At 35.7% G+C, this 15,096-nt stretch overlaps 1 protein-coding gene across 2 annotated transcripts; it reads right to left on the reverse strand.

Annotated features, from left to right (window-relative positions):
- Positions 1 to 884: 884 nt before the first annotated feature.
- Positions 885 to 7,629, reverse strand: LOC113336190 (7-deoxyloganetin glucosyltransferase-like). 2 transcript variants are annotated; one of them, XM_026582176.1, is made up of 3 exons: positions 7,615 to 7,629; positions 1,905 to 2,397; positions 885 to 1,810 (listed from the first exon to the last, which is right to left on the reverse strand). In XM_026582176.1, exons 1-3 carry the CDS (start codon positions 7,627 to 7,629, stop codon positions 885 to 887), a joined length of 1,434 nt encoding a protein of 477 aa, XP_026437961.1. The 2 variants fall into 2 exon arrangements, with proteins under 2 accessions (XP_026437961.1, XP_026437962.1); XM_026582177.1 differs by lacking the exon at positions 7,615 to 7,629 and having other exon boundaries at positions 1,905 to 2,415.
- Positions 7,630 to 15,096: the final 7,467 nt, after the last annotated feature.

The raw sequence follows: 15,096 nt of genomic DNA on the forward strand, positions 1-15,096 counted from the left end.
CAATTCGGTTGACAACTAAACACGAAAATATTGACTGAATTTCACTTTATGAAAAACAATACTAAGCATTGTTCGACTGTCCTGATTTTTGCTCTAAGTTCGGCTCTAACAAGTTATTAACCGAACCTAGGTCTAGGTTCTTTAAATACCGTAAAATTTATTTAATTTTTTTTTTCAAAAAACTAAGAAATTTGGAAATAAATATAATTTTAAATGATAAATGCTTTACTATAAAATATAGTGGAATAAAGGGTCAATCGTTTCACTACCAGTGTCTCTATTTGTCCTTATTGGCATGCCTCATGACCTTTAGGTATGCTGTTTTTAAAATGCTGCCAACGGTTTTGCCCCCGAATAGCCACTATTCATCTTCTTCAAATTTTCTCTTAATTGAAACCCCAGAACCCTAACTTACCTGAAAGTTGGTTTTTTGTAATTTTCACCTTCTATTTAACTTTAAAGGTAATTCATTAAGAATTATTATCAGAAAATCAGAAAATTTTAAATGACATTAGTACTCTTCTTTTTCTCCTAATGCTCTTGATTTTGACTCGTAATATTTGTTTGTTTGTTTCGATTGAAACTTCAATTATAGGGTCCAAATGGTGACTGATTGTGATTGGATTACAAGTACAATAATTGTCATTTGTAATATTTTTCTCCTAATAATTTATGGGTGCATTTACCTAATGGAAATTTTAGAAATGGAGACATTTAGAGCAGCATTAGAGAATAATCATTTTTAAGATTATGTTGAACACTAAACCCACAAGATCCATACACAATAGCTTCTGTTGGAATGAGAAATTTAAGTAGCTTTAACGACTGCATTATCATCATGAATGTGAACCTAACACCATTCGCATGACAATCACTTTACACTGCTAAATATATTTATTAATTATCTCGTCCACGTTAGCATAAGAAGAGCCACCAGGTGATGTGGCCTCTTCAGCTTTCTTCTTCCACTCCATGGCTCTATTCTTCATCTCTTTACCCTTTTCACCATCCATTAATTCTCTTACTAGCTTCTCAACTTCATCTCTCTTCACCTCATTATCAATCTCCATTCCAACTCCCCAGTGGTTACATAAGTAGCTGCAATTTGTTTGTTGATCTGCGAAGAATGGCCAACAGATCATAGGAACTCCACTAGATAAGCTCTCTAAAGTTGAATTCCAACCACAGTGTGTTAAGAAACCAGCTATGGATGGGTGATTCAGTACATGTTCCTGTGAACACCAACTTGCGAGCAGACCTCTTTCTTGGGTTTCTTCAATGAACCCAGGGGGGAGCATTGCTGACTCACCAACTACCAGATCGGGTCGGATGATCCACAAGAAAGCGTGCTTAGTATTAGCCAGCCCCCAAGCAAATTCTACTAGTTGTTGAGTGGTCATTACAGCTATGCTGCCAAAATTAACGTACATGACTGAGTCAGGTTCTTTGGAATCGAGCCATTTTAGACACTTTGTATCTTCTTTCCACAAATTTGATCCAATAGACTGCAACCCATGTTGTGGAATTTGATTGCGGAGATTGTGAACAGGACCAATGGTGTAAATTGGAGGCAGTGATAACTGAGACTTGAATGCATCCAATAACTCTATTTCTAACTCATCAAAAGTATTGAAAATCAACGACGTAGCTTCATAAGTTCGTGTAACTACTTTTATAACATAATTCAACATGGCATCATTAGGATCCGTTGTTCGAACAAAACTAGGAAGATCTTTAAACAAGATATTCTTAATTCCAGGAATCCAGTCAATTTGGGTGTCCATATACCCATTTGTTAAACAGCTTTCATCTGCAAATAGAAACAAAAAGTTAGTCTTACACAATCATATTATGATTCACAATTCAAGAATGGACATATATGCTTGTCTGCCTTATGTGTGTACCTTTGAGTGGAACAAGACCTCTTTCAATGAGATGCGGATAATGCAAGAAACAAGCGAGGCTACAGAAGCTAAAAGTCCAAAACAATAATCCTGGGATTTCCAGCTCTTTTGCTACATGGAGAGTGAAGTCCATGCATGCGTCAGCAACTATGCAGGTCACCGGACGGACGTTCGACAATGAAGTGTTGTTGAGTTTGGAGACAAGGTTCCGGAAAGGTTCCAAGCAAGTGTTTTGCGTGGATATGCAGAGTGATGCGACGTCTTGGGTGGCATTTAGATCCGTTGGTGGTGGAAGACCATCAGGGATAGTTTCGAAATGAAAATCAGGCAAGCCTTTAAGTGAATCTGGTCCTCTTGAATTTAGCAGTCGTTGATGATTGAATTCTGTATTCACGAAGGTTACATGAAATCCTCTGAGATGAAGAATTTTTGCAAGCTTCGTCATGGGATTTATGTGACCCTGAGCTGGAAATGGTATGCAGACTACATGAGGCTTCTTCATCATCTCGAATATGGAATTTTTTCTACTTTTGGCCTTCTTATTTTAGGAAAGAACAGTAGGCTTAAAACCTTCTTATTATAGAAAAAAACAGTAGGCTTAAAATCAAAGCAGGGGTTGTAGATAGGGCTGAACATGGTGTCGGTTAACCGTTGGAAACCGACCGAACCAGACCAATAAGCAAGAAACCGAACCAAACCATTTAGATTTGGATTGGTTTGGTAAAAAAAGTTGAAAAACCGACATTACTGGTTTGGTTTTGGTTTGACCTAAAAACCGAACCAAAAACCATTGGGGAACCGATTAATTTTTAAACTTAGTTTCTACCGTCGATTTAAAAGTATTAGATTCTACCCATTGATTTAGAGGATAAATAGAAACCCTAAATCTAATATTTCATTTATGATACTCTCCCTCTTTCTCTTTCTCCTTCTCTCAGCCGCCTCCCTTCTCCACCCCCAACTACAGCTGCTGCTACTCGACTTTTTTCTTCCCGTCTTCCTTCTTTTTTATTTGTCAATAACTAAATTAAGATATATTATATATCTTCTTTTGATCTCTAGAATTAGAGTAAGCTTTAACTATTCTTGATTTTTTTTTGTCTGTATATTTGTGTAAACCAATACTATCGGCAACTACGATTTTTTTATCTGTAAATTTGTGTATTTTTTTTTGGTTTGACATAATTATTGGTTAACCAAAAACCACTGAGAAAAACCGAAACCAACTGGAACCATTTGGAAACCGAACCAATGGTTAATGGATTGGTTTGGTTTAGATTTTTAGAAACCAATAGTATTGGTTTCGGTTTTGGTTTGGCTAGAAACCGAACCAAAACCGACCATGAACAGCCCTAGTTGTAGATAAGGAGAAAATAAGTTTTTTTAGGAAAAGGCCAACAAATTAAAGGAACCCCACTAGACAAGCTTTCGAGGGTTGAGTTCCACCCAGAGTGTGTCAAGAATCCAACTACCGATGGGTGATTCAGGATATCTTCTTGTGAGCACCAACTTGTTACAAGCCCTCTTTCTTTTGTTTCTTCTACGCCCTCTGGTGGCAACATGGCCGACTACCATGTCAGGTCTCACAATTCATAAGAAATTGTTCTTACTGTTTGCTAGTCCCCTTGCGAATTCGACAAGCTGTTGAATGGTGAGAATGGTGTTGCTGCCGAAATTCACGGAGTTGGGTTCTTTTGAATCAAGCCATTTCAGACACATGGTATATTCTTTCCTCATATTAGATCCTATCGACTGCAGCTCATTTTTCGAGATCTGTTAATTGAGGAGTAGCGAAAGAGGACCAATGGTGTAAATAGGGGGCAGGGACAACTGGCACTTGAATGCAGTCAAAACCTCCATCTCCGGTGCATCAAAGGTATTGAAGAGGATCGCTTTAGCGTCATAAGCTCTTCCAATGACTAGCGACGAAAATTCAATCATGGCGTTATTGGGATTTGTTATTAGAAATGAACTCGGCAGATCTCTAATTTGAATATTTATCATTACTGGTATCCACTCGACTGCAGTATCTAGGTACTAGTCGGTTATGTTCTCGCCTGCTGGGTACAAACATAATGTAAAAAAGACTAAAGGTGTTTGAAAAGATATCGAAACTGGTGAATGTAATGATATTACACAGTTATGGTTAGGTGTCTTTCACAAACATAGAGGAGAGGTATTAATACAACAGACAGAGTCAAGTCAATAGAGATTTGACCTCACAGGACTTGACTATATGAGACTTTCCTAATATACCCCCTCAATTGTTACAAGCAGACACTGTAGCAAATTGCAAAAATCTAAAAAACATACAGAGTAATAGACAACTCAACAAGAGCCAGTCTGATAAAAGACAAGAAACAACAAATGCTCAACAAGTAGAATAGAACAACAGATTAGAACAGAACTAATCTGCAATAGTAGTAGAAGATTGTACATCTGAAGAGGATTGTACCAATCTCAGTAAAAGTCTTGAGAAAGTTAGCATAAGCCTTTTGTCATCACATCAGCTAGTTGTTCTTCTGTTGCAACATGACTAACATTAATAACTCCTTCTTCTACCAGCTCCCTGATAATATGATAGTCTATCTCCACATGCTTGGTTCTGGCATGAAAAACTGGATTAGAGGCCAAACAAATTGCACTATGATTATCACACATCAACTGCAATGGATAAGCAACAAAAACATTCAACTCTGTAAGTACATAAGTAAGCCATTGCAACTTAGCAGGGGCTACAGTTAAGCACTTGTATTCAGCTTCAGCTGAACTTGTAGAAACAGTTAGTTGTTTCTTTGAAGACCAAGAAACAATAGAATCACCCAGAAAAACAACATATCCAGATGTAGATCTTCTTGTATCTGGAAAGCCAACCCAATCAGAATCAGTATATGCAGTCACACTATGAATATTTCGTCTTTGTAAAGTTATACCAGTGCCTAGAGTACCCTTCAAATACCTCAGAATTCTCTTTACAAGAAGAAAATGTTGATCTATTGGATCACGCATAAATTGAGATACATAATTAACAGCAAAGCATATGTCAGGTCTAGTATGTGTCAAGTATTGAAGACCACCAACTATTGTCCTGTAACTAAGAGGATCGGATAATAGCACCCCATCATGAACTGAACATCTCTTAGCCTTTACCACAGGAGTGTCACAAGGCTTGCAATCTATCATGTTTTCTTTAGCTAACAGTTCTAAAGTATACTTTTATTGAGAAAGAAAAATAGTATCAGAAGTCCTTGTAGCTTCAATTCCAAGAAAAAAATGCAGATCCCTAATACTTTCATAGCAAATTCTGTACTCAAAGCTTGAATTAAATTATTTAGTAAACCATCATATTTGCCTGTCAAAAGAATATCATCTACATATAATATCATCATATCTGTGTCAGTGATGTAGATAAACATAAATGATCATTCTTTGACTTAGTAAAACCATATTGAAGAACAAATGAACTGAACCTATGAAACCAAGCCCTTGGCGCTTGCTTTAAACCATATATTTAAGGACTTCTTCAAAAGACAAACATGATTGGGAAAGTCTGGATGAGTAAATCCCGGAGGCTGTTTCATATATACATTCTCATACAGATGTCCATGTAGAAATCCATTGGATACATCAAGTTGTTTCACTTATCAATTGTAATTTACTGCTAAGGTTAACACAACTCTAACATTTGTTGACTTAACAATTGGACCGAATGTCTCTCCAAAATCCACTCATTCTTGTTGATTATAGCCTTGTACTACTAATCTAGACATAAGTATATCTACTTTTCCATCAGACTTGAGCTTAACTTTGTAAACCCACTTACATCCAAGAATGTTCATATGAGGTTCAGGTAAGACATAATCCCAAGTTTCGTTTAGCATAAGAGCATCATTCTCATCTTGCATAGAATCTACCCACGCAGGTATTTGACATGCTTCTTTAAATGTCTTAGGCTCGGAGATATTAGATAGTAAACTTATAAAAGAAGATGAAACAGGATGTCTTACAGTGTGATTTAAAACAAAATCTGAAAATTGTTTGGGTTTTGAAATCCCCTCATTGATCTAGTAACAACAGAAGAAGGAGCAGAAGTAGATGGTTGTAGAATTGAATCTGAGGATTCAACATCAGAAGTAAGAGGAGCACTCTCAGTAGATGGAGGAGTAGAATTATAGTAAAAATGTGATTCATCAAAAACAACGTGTCTGGATATGTGTAGTTTATGAGCAATAGGATCAAAAAATTTGTATCCTTTATGAAGAGGGCTATAGCCTATAAAAATACATTTTGCTGACTTTGGAGATAACTTGTTAGGTCTATAGTGACCAAGAAACGGAAAACATATTGAACCAAACACTCTCAAAGAAGCATAATATGGAATGTTGTTAAAAAAATCTTCATAAGGAGATTTCATAGATAAAACATGAGTTGGAGTTCTATTGATCAAGTATGTAGCAGTAAGAAATGCATCATACCAAAAAAAAATTGGGTGCAGATGAGTGAAACAGAAGAGTGTTACCCATTTCAGTGATATGTATATGTTTTCTCTCTGCTAATCCATTTTTCTCAGGGGTATTAGGACAAGAAATTCTAAGATGAATGCCATGTGTATCAAGAAATTGCTTAAAAGAACCTTTAGCTAGTTCACAAGCATTGTCAGTTTGAAACCATAAAATCTTTGTAGAAAATAAAATTTTAGTAAGTTTTTTAAAATGTGAGAAACAATGAACAACATATGTTTTAAGTTTCATTGGATAAATCCAATGAAACCTACTGGGATCATGTATAAACAAAATATAGTATCTGAAACCAGCATGAGAAGAGATGGGTGAAGGTCCCCAAATATCACAATGAATGAGAGCTAAAAGTTGAGATTCATGTGATGGAGAAAGATGAAATTGAAGCTTTTTACTTTTAACTATTTGACAAGGACGACACATTTGATTGTCAGAAGGAGAAATGAGAGTAATTGCTTCAGTTGAACAAAAATGATTAATGATTTTCTGAGAAGGATGTCCTAGCCTATTGTGCCATAAGGAAGAGGAAGCAATAATAGAAGAAAAAGAGGTAAAATTAGTAGTTTTTTTCAAAGAAACATTTGTAATAGGATACAAGTTATTTACCATTTTTCCCTGAGCCAAGACAGCATGTGATCTAAGATCTCTAATCTCAAAACTCCATGGATCAAACACAAAATAACACCAATTATCTTTTGTGAATTGTGCAACAGACAATAAATTTTGTTTAATCTCAGGAACTAGTAAAACATGTTTCAAAGCAAAACAAGCATCTGCACTTTGTAAAGTAGAAGTACCAGTATGTGAGATTTGTAATGTCTTACCATTGCCAACAATCAGCTTATCTTTCCCATTATAGTTAGAAGTAGTCTGAAGAAGCTCCTTGTCACCAGTCATATGTCTAGAAGCCCCAGAGTCAGAAATCCAAGTTGATGAAGAAGAACTTCCAGAAGGATCATCACATAAATTTGCTGAGTTAACTTGCATACCACTAAAGGCTGTTTAAACTTGAGCAACATGAGCAGTGGGCTTTGAGTTAGAACTAGGTGGAGGATGGTAACGAAAGAAACACCTAGAAGCAACGTGTCCTGTCTTTCTGCAAATTTGGCAATCCACGGTAGAAAAATCGACAAAAGCTCTACCACTAGCACCATCAGAAGCATCTGCATTTGAGCTTGTAGAACCAACACCACTTTTGAATGGGACATTTCCAGTCTTTGAACTATTTTGATTGTTCTTGTTCTTATTCTTGCTCTTCCCATTTTTGTTACCATTGTAAGTATTTCTACCGTAAAAGGCTGCAGGATTATCCAAAATGTTGGAATCTTGGTTTTGATCATTAAGCCATTGCTCGTAACTTAAGAGCCTAGCCTTCAATTTACCAAAAGAGTATGGAGTTTCACGATTCTGTGCAGATATGACAAATTTATTATATTCTCTACCTAATACATTAAGAGCATACATCATTATATCTGCATCTGAAACACAATCATTTATAGCAGCCAAAGAATCTGTAATAGTCTTCAAAGAATGTAGATAAACACATATTGATTGAGACCCTCTTCTTATCCCATGAAGTTGATTTCGTAACATGTTTCTACGAGCACCAAACTGAGATCGAAAACTAAATTCAAGATATTGCCAAATTTCTCTTGCAGAAGTCATACCAAGAACCTCACCAGAAATCGTTTCTGTAAATGTAGCTTTTAAACAACTCATAACAAACCTATTAGCCTTTCTCCAGTAAACCCATCTTGGATTAACTTTAGAAATTCCATCAACCATTATCTGAGAAGGGGGTTCAATGATTTTGTAGTGCCCCCTAAGCTAGCAGCTGACTAAACCAAGAGATTAACTAAATAAGAGGCACTAAAAAAATCTAAAGCATTTACTTAAACATTCAATTACGAAAATCTGCTACAAAGCTTAACACAAAACTAGCCCCGCTCAGAAATATATAAATATAAGAACTTCTCTCAAATGATACATATATACAATAGTCATTTGGTTTATAAATAAAACATACAATAATAACATAGACGAAGTTAATCAAACTAATAAATTCATCTCTTCGAAGCTTCCGTTGCGCAACTCTGATCTGTCTCTGAAACTGAAAGTGGGAATGGGTGAGCACATCATCCCTAAAAGGGGTACCCCGTAGGAATAAACATTTAACTTTCAAGTAATCATTGAAAATGATTTGAAAACAATTCAAGTTTTCCCTAACACTAAAACACAACTAATTCACAGAGGTAAACAATCATGTATATGGAACTAACTCCTTCTAAATAATATGGTGACTCGTCCCGCACCTAGGTAATAATATGGTGACTCATCCCGCACCCAGATAAAAATATGGTGACTCATCCCGCACCAATAAATAAAGGAGCAGTAGCCTATATACTACAGATGGAAAATCTTATTTTCCAAGCAATCAAATGGAAATTCTTATTTCCCAAACAATTCACGGAGACAAACAAAGTATTACAGATTCTTTCCAAACCATGGAAAGATTAAAAGAATCAACAATACTTTCGGAATTTTAAATAAAACAATGCATGGAATACACCATCAGACAATGTATGAATTTGTTAAGCATAAACTTTGGTAAAAGAAAACAACAATAATCACTAAAGAGTTAAATATAGATTCCCACCTCTTTTGATGACAAGCCACGCCTACCTCGAGATACACGATTCACTGGTTCATCCTTTGAATCGATCGTTGTTAATAAGAACTAACTGTTAATCACACAGAAGTCTAAGAATCTAGCCAAAATGGCTCACACAAGAATCATACGAGTCTTTCTAATGATTCTAGGCACATTTAAGATTCTACATCTATTATTTATCTATCTTTAGCATAACCAAGGTTTCCTAATTCAATTAGGTTGATTCTATATTTTGCTAGATGACTTAAGAATATCTACAACTTTGTAATAGAAACTGAAAGCTAATTTAAGACCATAAGGGTTCAATTTATCAAAATCGGAAGACAATACCTAAGTCCAAGTCCAATAAACAAGACCACTAACAAGGCATGGTCTACTAGGGTCAACTAACGGTCTCTGACAATCAATCTAACGGTCACAGGTCAACTAACAGTCCATGTCAGTCAAAAGTCAATGTCCAGGGTCAATGGTCAAAGAAACCAACTCGGTCAAGGTTCACTGAGTCAAGTCTGATCAGGTCTGGTCACTGAGCTAACTCTGTCAGTCACACGAAGTCAGCTAAACAAATGAGTCAGCTAAACTGAGTAGGATGACTAATAGGTCCAAACCATTGGTCTAACAATGGATTTCCATTCTATCAGATTAGGTGTAACATTTTCACTAAACAAAAACAACAGCAACTCAAACATTTATCTTAATAACTTCACAACTCAATACAACAGTAAACTGAGTTTACCTTGATCTTCATTTGCAGCCTTTCACTAAGATCATTGTGCCATGACAGCATTACAATCTAATTCAACTTGCGCATCCTATCAGCACACACAAAATCTAAGAGTTATAACTAATTACTATGTTGCTTCAGTTGCAACACAAATTGAGCTCTCACTGCCATTAATCAACACCTTTACTTCATGAAAACATCGTAACTTATTTACAATTGTAAACTCAGCTTACCTGAAACAGTAGTTGCGAGCTTTTACTGAACTATCAACTACAGCTTCACAACTACTAGCAAAACCACTTCAAAATAACGCCACCAGCTCAACACTTCCTGCATCTCAGATCAACAACAACCCAGTCCAACCACATCTTCTTCACAACTACACATCTCCATCTCAATCTAATTCAACCACTAACACCACCGTTCCTGATATCACAGTTTTACCTGCAACCACACAGTTCACCACCAACTCTGATTTGCATCATCATCTCATTCTCCCAACTGCATCAGCAATTACCAGTACTAGTTCATAATCACCAGCAACTCCAATTCAAGTAACTCATAGCATTCAGTACACCAAACCACTTACAACATCCACTTAAGGTTTAGTTCATACACTGCAAATCTATTTAATTCTATTTCAACACAACACTACCAATACTTCTGTAATTCCACAATCAACAGATCCATCACCACCTGCCATATCCTCACCAAAATAATACTACACTACCATGTTCTTCATCTCCGTCAGTTTATAGCAACACCACAAAAACCTTCAATTCAATTACTAGACTACTGCAAAAACAATACAATATCACAACCAATACACCAGTTCCCTGCAACATCATCTCACATGACCTCAACCCCTGTAAACATTCATACAATAGCAATACACAACTCATTTCTTTTGTAGCTTCAAATCACTGCAACAAACTCTTTCTTCTTGTTTCATAAAACTCGATCGCAGATAACATACCAACATCTAATTACTACAAGCATCAAAACAACCATACTTCAGTAAATATCACAACCTTAAATTGAATAAGGAGATATTACCTCAAACTCATTTACTCAAGCACCATCCAGTTCTCCTCTAATTTCTTTTCCTCATCTTCATGAGTTCAATAAATCTCAACACCATCAATAGTTTCTTATTTTGAAACTCTACAGAACAATCTCTTGAAACCTAAATCGTCAATTCTTCTCTTCTCTTCTCTGTAACCAAACCCCAAATTGAATACCCAATTCTTCTTAATCAACACCCAACATTCTTCATCAGCTTCACCTATTCATCACCGAATTAACTTCAAAACCTCAATTAAACATCTACCCATTCTTCTTCATCTAATAGTAGCTCCATATTTCATCTTCTAGATCTTCAGTTCAATAACCGAATCTAAAAACCCTAATTCAAATCTCTGAGAAACTCTAACTCTTGATTCATATTCAAAACTACTCCATAAATTTAATTAAGCTACAACCTTATTGTCCTTCATCTAACGGCAACCCAATTCACCTCTCAAATCGTCCCAAACCCTAACTTCCATTGTCTTCAATCCGTACTTTCTTCTTCATCCAACGATAATTCATCTTCAACACCATCACCAGCGACTACTGCATAATCTACTCCACCATATGTTGATCACATCGCCTCCATTTGATTTCTCAATCACATGCAGAAGAGAAAGAATAGGGGAAGAAAGAAAAGAGACGAGGAAAGAAGAAGAATGAGAAAGAAAGATAAAAGAAGAATACTGAATGAGCTTATCTGCTCGCTTGGTTTTGATAAGTCCAAAGACAAATGATAAACGAACTCACCCAAATGATATGGGAATCCCAGGTCGGTCTGTCTGTCTGAGAAAAGACTATTTTGCCCTTCATGCTAATCTAAAGATTTCTTCTTCGTCTAATATCCGACCGACACGTTCGAGTAGTCCATTCCGCGTAACTTTTCGAGATCTATCCAATGGTACTAGTTTCTATCTAAATCATTGTTAATTCTTATTAATTAACGTTCGTGTTACACTAATCAAGTTATTAGCGGATAAATCGTCTCTTGATCGACTCTTGACCGGTCTAATAGCATTGACGAGCTTGAGGGTCCTTACATATTTCAGCCGTAATATGACCATCAATATCAGTAGAAATCAACACATATTAGAATTGATCTCGCCATAGTAGAAAATTGGTATGATCTAACTTTAAAGAAACAAAGTTACCAATATTATTAAAAGGTAAAGCGAAGTAACAAGGATTACTCTGATCCAACTCATTTTCAGAAGTAATAGCAGCGGAAATTGGTTGTTGAACTTGCAGATTCATTGGTTGTTGTTGAACTGTTGATTGTTGTTGGGCTTGATTACTCATTGATCTGAGATGTGACATTTGAATGAAGATGAAGAATCAAGAAACAAGATTCAATGAATCTGAAGTTTAAGAAAGAAATTTGAAAGAAGTATGTAATCAAACAGATTGATTAATTATCAGAAAATTGTTAAGAAAATATAAGATCAAAGATTGTTCTTCTGTGTAAAACATTTGTTGAAAAATATTGTACAGAATTGACCTAGATCGAACCACCTCAATGATACCATGAAAAAATATTGAAACTAGTGAATGTAATTATATTAAACAGTTATGATTAGGTGTCTTTCACAAACATATAGGAGAGGTATTAATACAACAGACAGAGTCAATTCAATAGAGACTTGACCTTACAGGACTTGACTATATGAGACTTTCCTAATAGTGTTGCTGCTCAAGGAGGAATTGGAAAAGAACAGATGAAGAGTGAATAAAAAATAAGAAGTTGTTTTCTGCTTTAGGGTAAGGTACCGTATTAGGTTTGGATGGAAGGATGAGACACAATCTCTAATACAAGATTTTCTATGGCTATTAATGGAACTGCTTCTAGTTTGTTCAGAAGCACTAAAGGCATAAAGTAGGGAGATCCAATGTATCCTTTTCTTTTTAGTCACATTGTGTAAATATTGTCTGTGATGATAAAGAAGGCCGCATCTTTGAATTTAATCTTCGGGTTTAAGCCAGCTAGTGATTCTTTTGAGATTAATCATTTGCAGTTTGCAGATGATTTAATTGTCTTCTTGGATGATAGTTGTGAGCATGTGAATAACTTGAAGAATATACTGTTGGGATTTGAGGTAGTCTCTGGCTTGAAGGTCAACTTCCAAAAAAGTGCACTTGTGCCAGTGGGTGATGTAGAAAATGCAGTGCATGCTGCACTTATTTTTGGATGTCAGGTAACATTATTTCCAATGAAATACTTGGGTATTCCTTTAGGCAGTAAGTCAAAGGCAGTGGGTGTTTGGGATGTCATTCTTCAAAACTTTGAGAAGAACCTCAGTATGTGGCAGAGAAAATATCTTTCAAAAGGTGGGAGGCTTATGTTAATTCAAAATGTTCTATCCAGCGTGCCTGTTTATTATTTATCTTTGTTTCAAATACCTACTTCAGTTGAGAAGCAAATGGAGAGAATAATGAGACAGTTCTTATGGGGTTCAATTAAAAAGAAACCTAATAAAGGTTGGGTAGGTTGGGAAAAAGTGAATTTACCAAAGAAAGGTGGAGGTGCAGGTATAAAGAAAATTAGGCTGATGAATAAATATTTACATGCTAAATGGATTTGAAGGTATGGTAACGAGGAGAATGCTCTGTGGAGAAAGCTCATTTATCACAAGTTTGGTGGCAATGAATTGGCTTTTCTCCCAAACACAACTAATAAGGCTGTGGGAAAGAGTTTATGGACAAGAATTTTGAAGAGCAGAGACCATGTGGAGCAAAATATGCACATCCAAGTGCAGAGTGGAGATAGGTGTCTATTCTGGAAGGATGTTTGGTTGAATGGCTAATCTTTAAAGTCCATGTTTCCTAATCTGTTCAATTTGAGTAGATTACAAGATGCTACAATCCAGGAGATGATGGATAAAAATGCAGGAAATAGTTGGATTTTTTTATTTTTGCAGGAGTTTGAAGGATTCTGAAATTGAAGACATTGCTCATTTGTTAGATTTATTGTCTTCTTTTAATTGTGGATTTGGAGCAGATCACATGATATGGCAGAATGGTACTAAAACCTTTTCTGTCTCAGAGTGCTACAAATCTTTAGAGGATGAAGGCTTGCTGCTTTTTCCCTATAAGTGTGTTTCGAATCCAAAAATTCCATACAAGGTAATATTTTTTGTTTGGTCTCTATGTTATAATGTTGCACCAATAATTGACACCTTAAGGAACTCTTATGTTGTGAATGGTTGTCTTTTATGTAAGAGAAGTGCAGAATCAAACCATCACTTTTTCTTGCATTGTGATATAACTAGAGAGATCTGGTATTATTTCTTAGGGAGTTATAATCTGCAATGGGTCTTTCAAGATAGTGTAAGGAATACTATTTCGGAGTGGAGAAAGAAGAAAGGAAGAAATTTATGTCTAAGAACCAAGATTTGGGACATCATTCCTTTTGCAATCTGGTGGGAAGTATGGATAGAAAGAAATGCAAGGGTTTTCAATGGCAAGTACAATTCAGTGGAGAATCTGAAGGACAGTGTTAATGCTTTCATTTACAACTGGTGTGTGGGTACTTCAATTTTTGAGGGCATCATTTTGAAAATGGTTCTGTCTAATTGGGAGGCTGTTGTTCATTATATTTTTCCGTTTTTCGGCTTTTTGTTTTATGTTTGATGGAAGCTGCATAGATTGTCTTGTATCTTTGCACCAATTTTCATTACTTCCTTAGTGATGAGCTGGTTTTTTCAATAAATTTAGCCCTTTCTGAGTAAAAAATAAATAAATATGAAAACAGCCATATTTATTTGTAAAGGTAAATCGGGTATAATATTAGGGTACATCCATATGCTTACATGTATAATATCTGGATTCCCCTAGCGTAACAACATTGTCATATTTTTATGATTAAAAAGGAAAGGCTCAACAAAAATGTTTCATGGAATGTAAGAGCGATAGAAAGATATTCTCATACTATAAGTCTCAAAACCATCCCCTACTAATCCACGTGTGTATTATAAGAAAATTCTTCTCTCATTTTTTCCTTCTTTTATGCCGTTTTTATTGCAGTTTATTAAGAATCATTGAACGTTGATAGATACATTTTTGTGTCTGATTCAATTCTACATATTGATAATGCTTATTATGGTATTTTATGTGTAGGTAGGTGTTTTTGGAGAAATAAACATTTATGGGGAAAAATTCTCGAAAAATGGTATTTATACCCGGAGAATTACTAAAGGCACCCCCAAAAAATGTTAA

The sequence above is a fragment of the Papaver somniferum genome, unplaced genomic scaffold (assembly GCF_003573695.1).
Source record: "Papaver somniferum cultivar HN1 unplaced genomic scaffold, ASM357369v1 unplaced-scaffold_150, whole genome shotgun sequence".
NCBI lineage: Eukaryota > Viridiplantae > Streptophyta > Magnoliopsida > Ranunculales > Papaveraceae > Papaver > Papaver somniferum.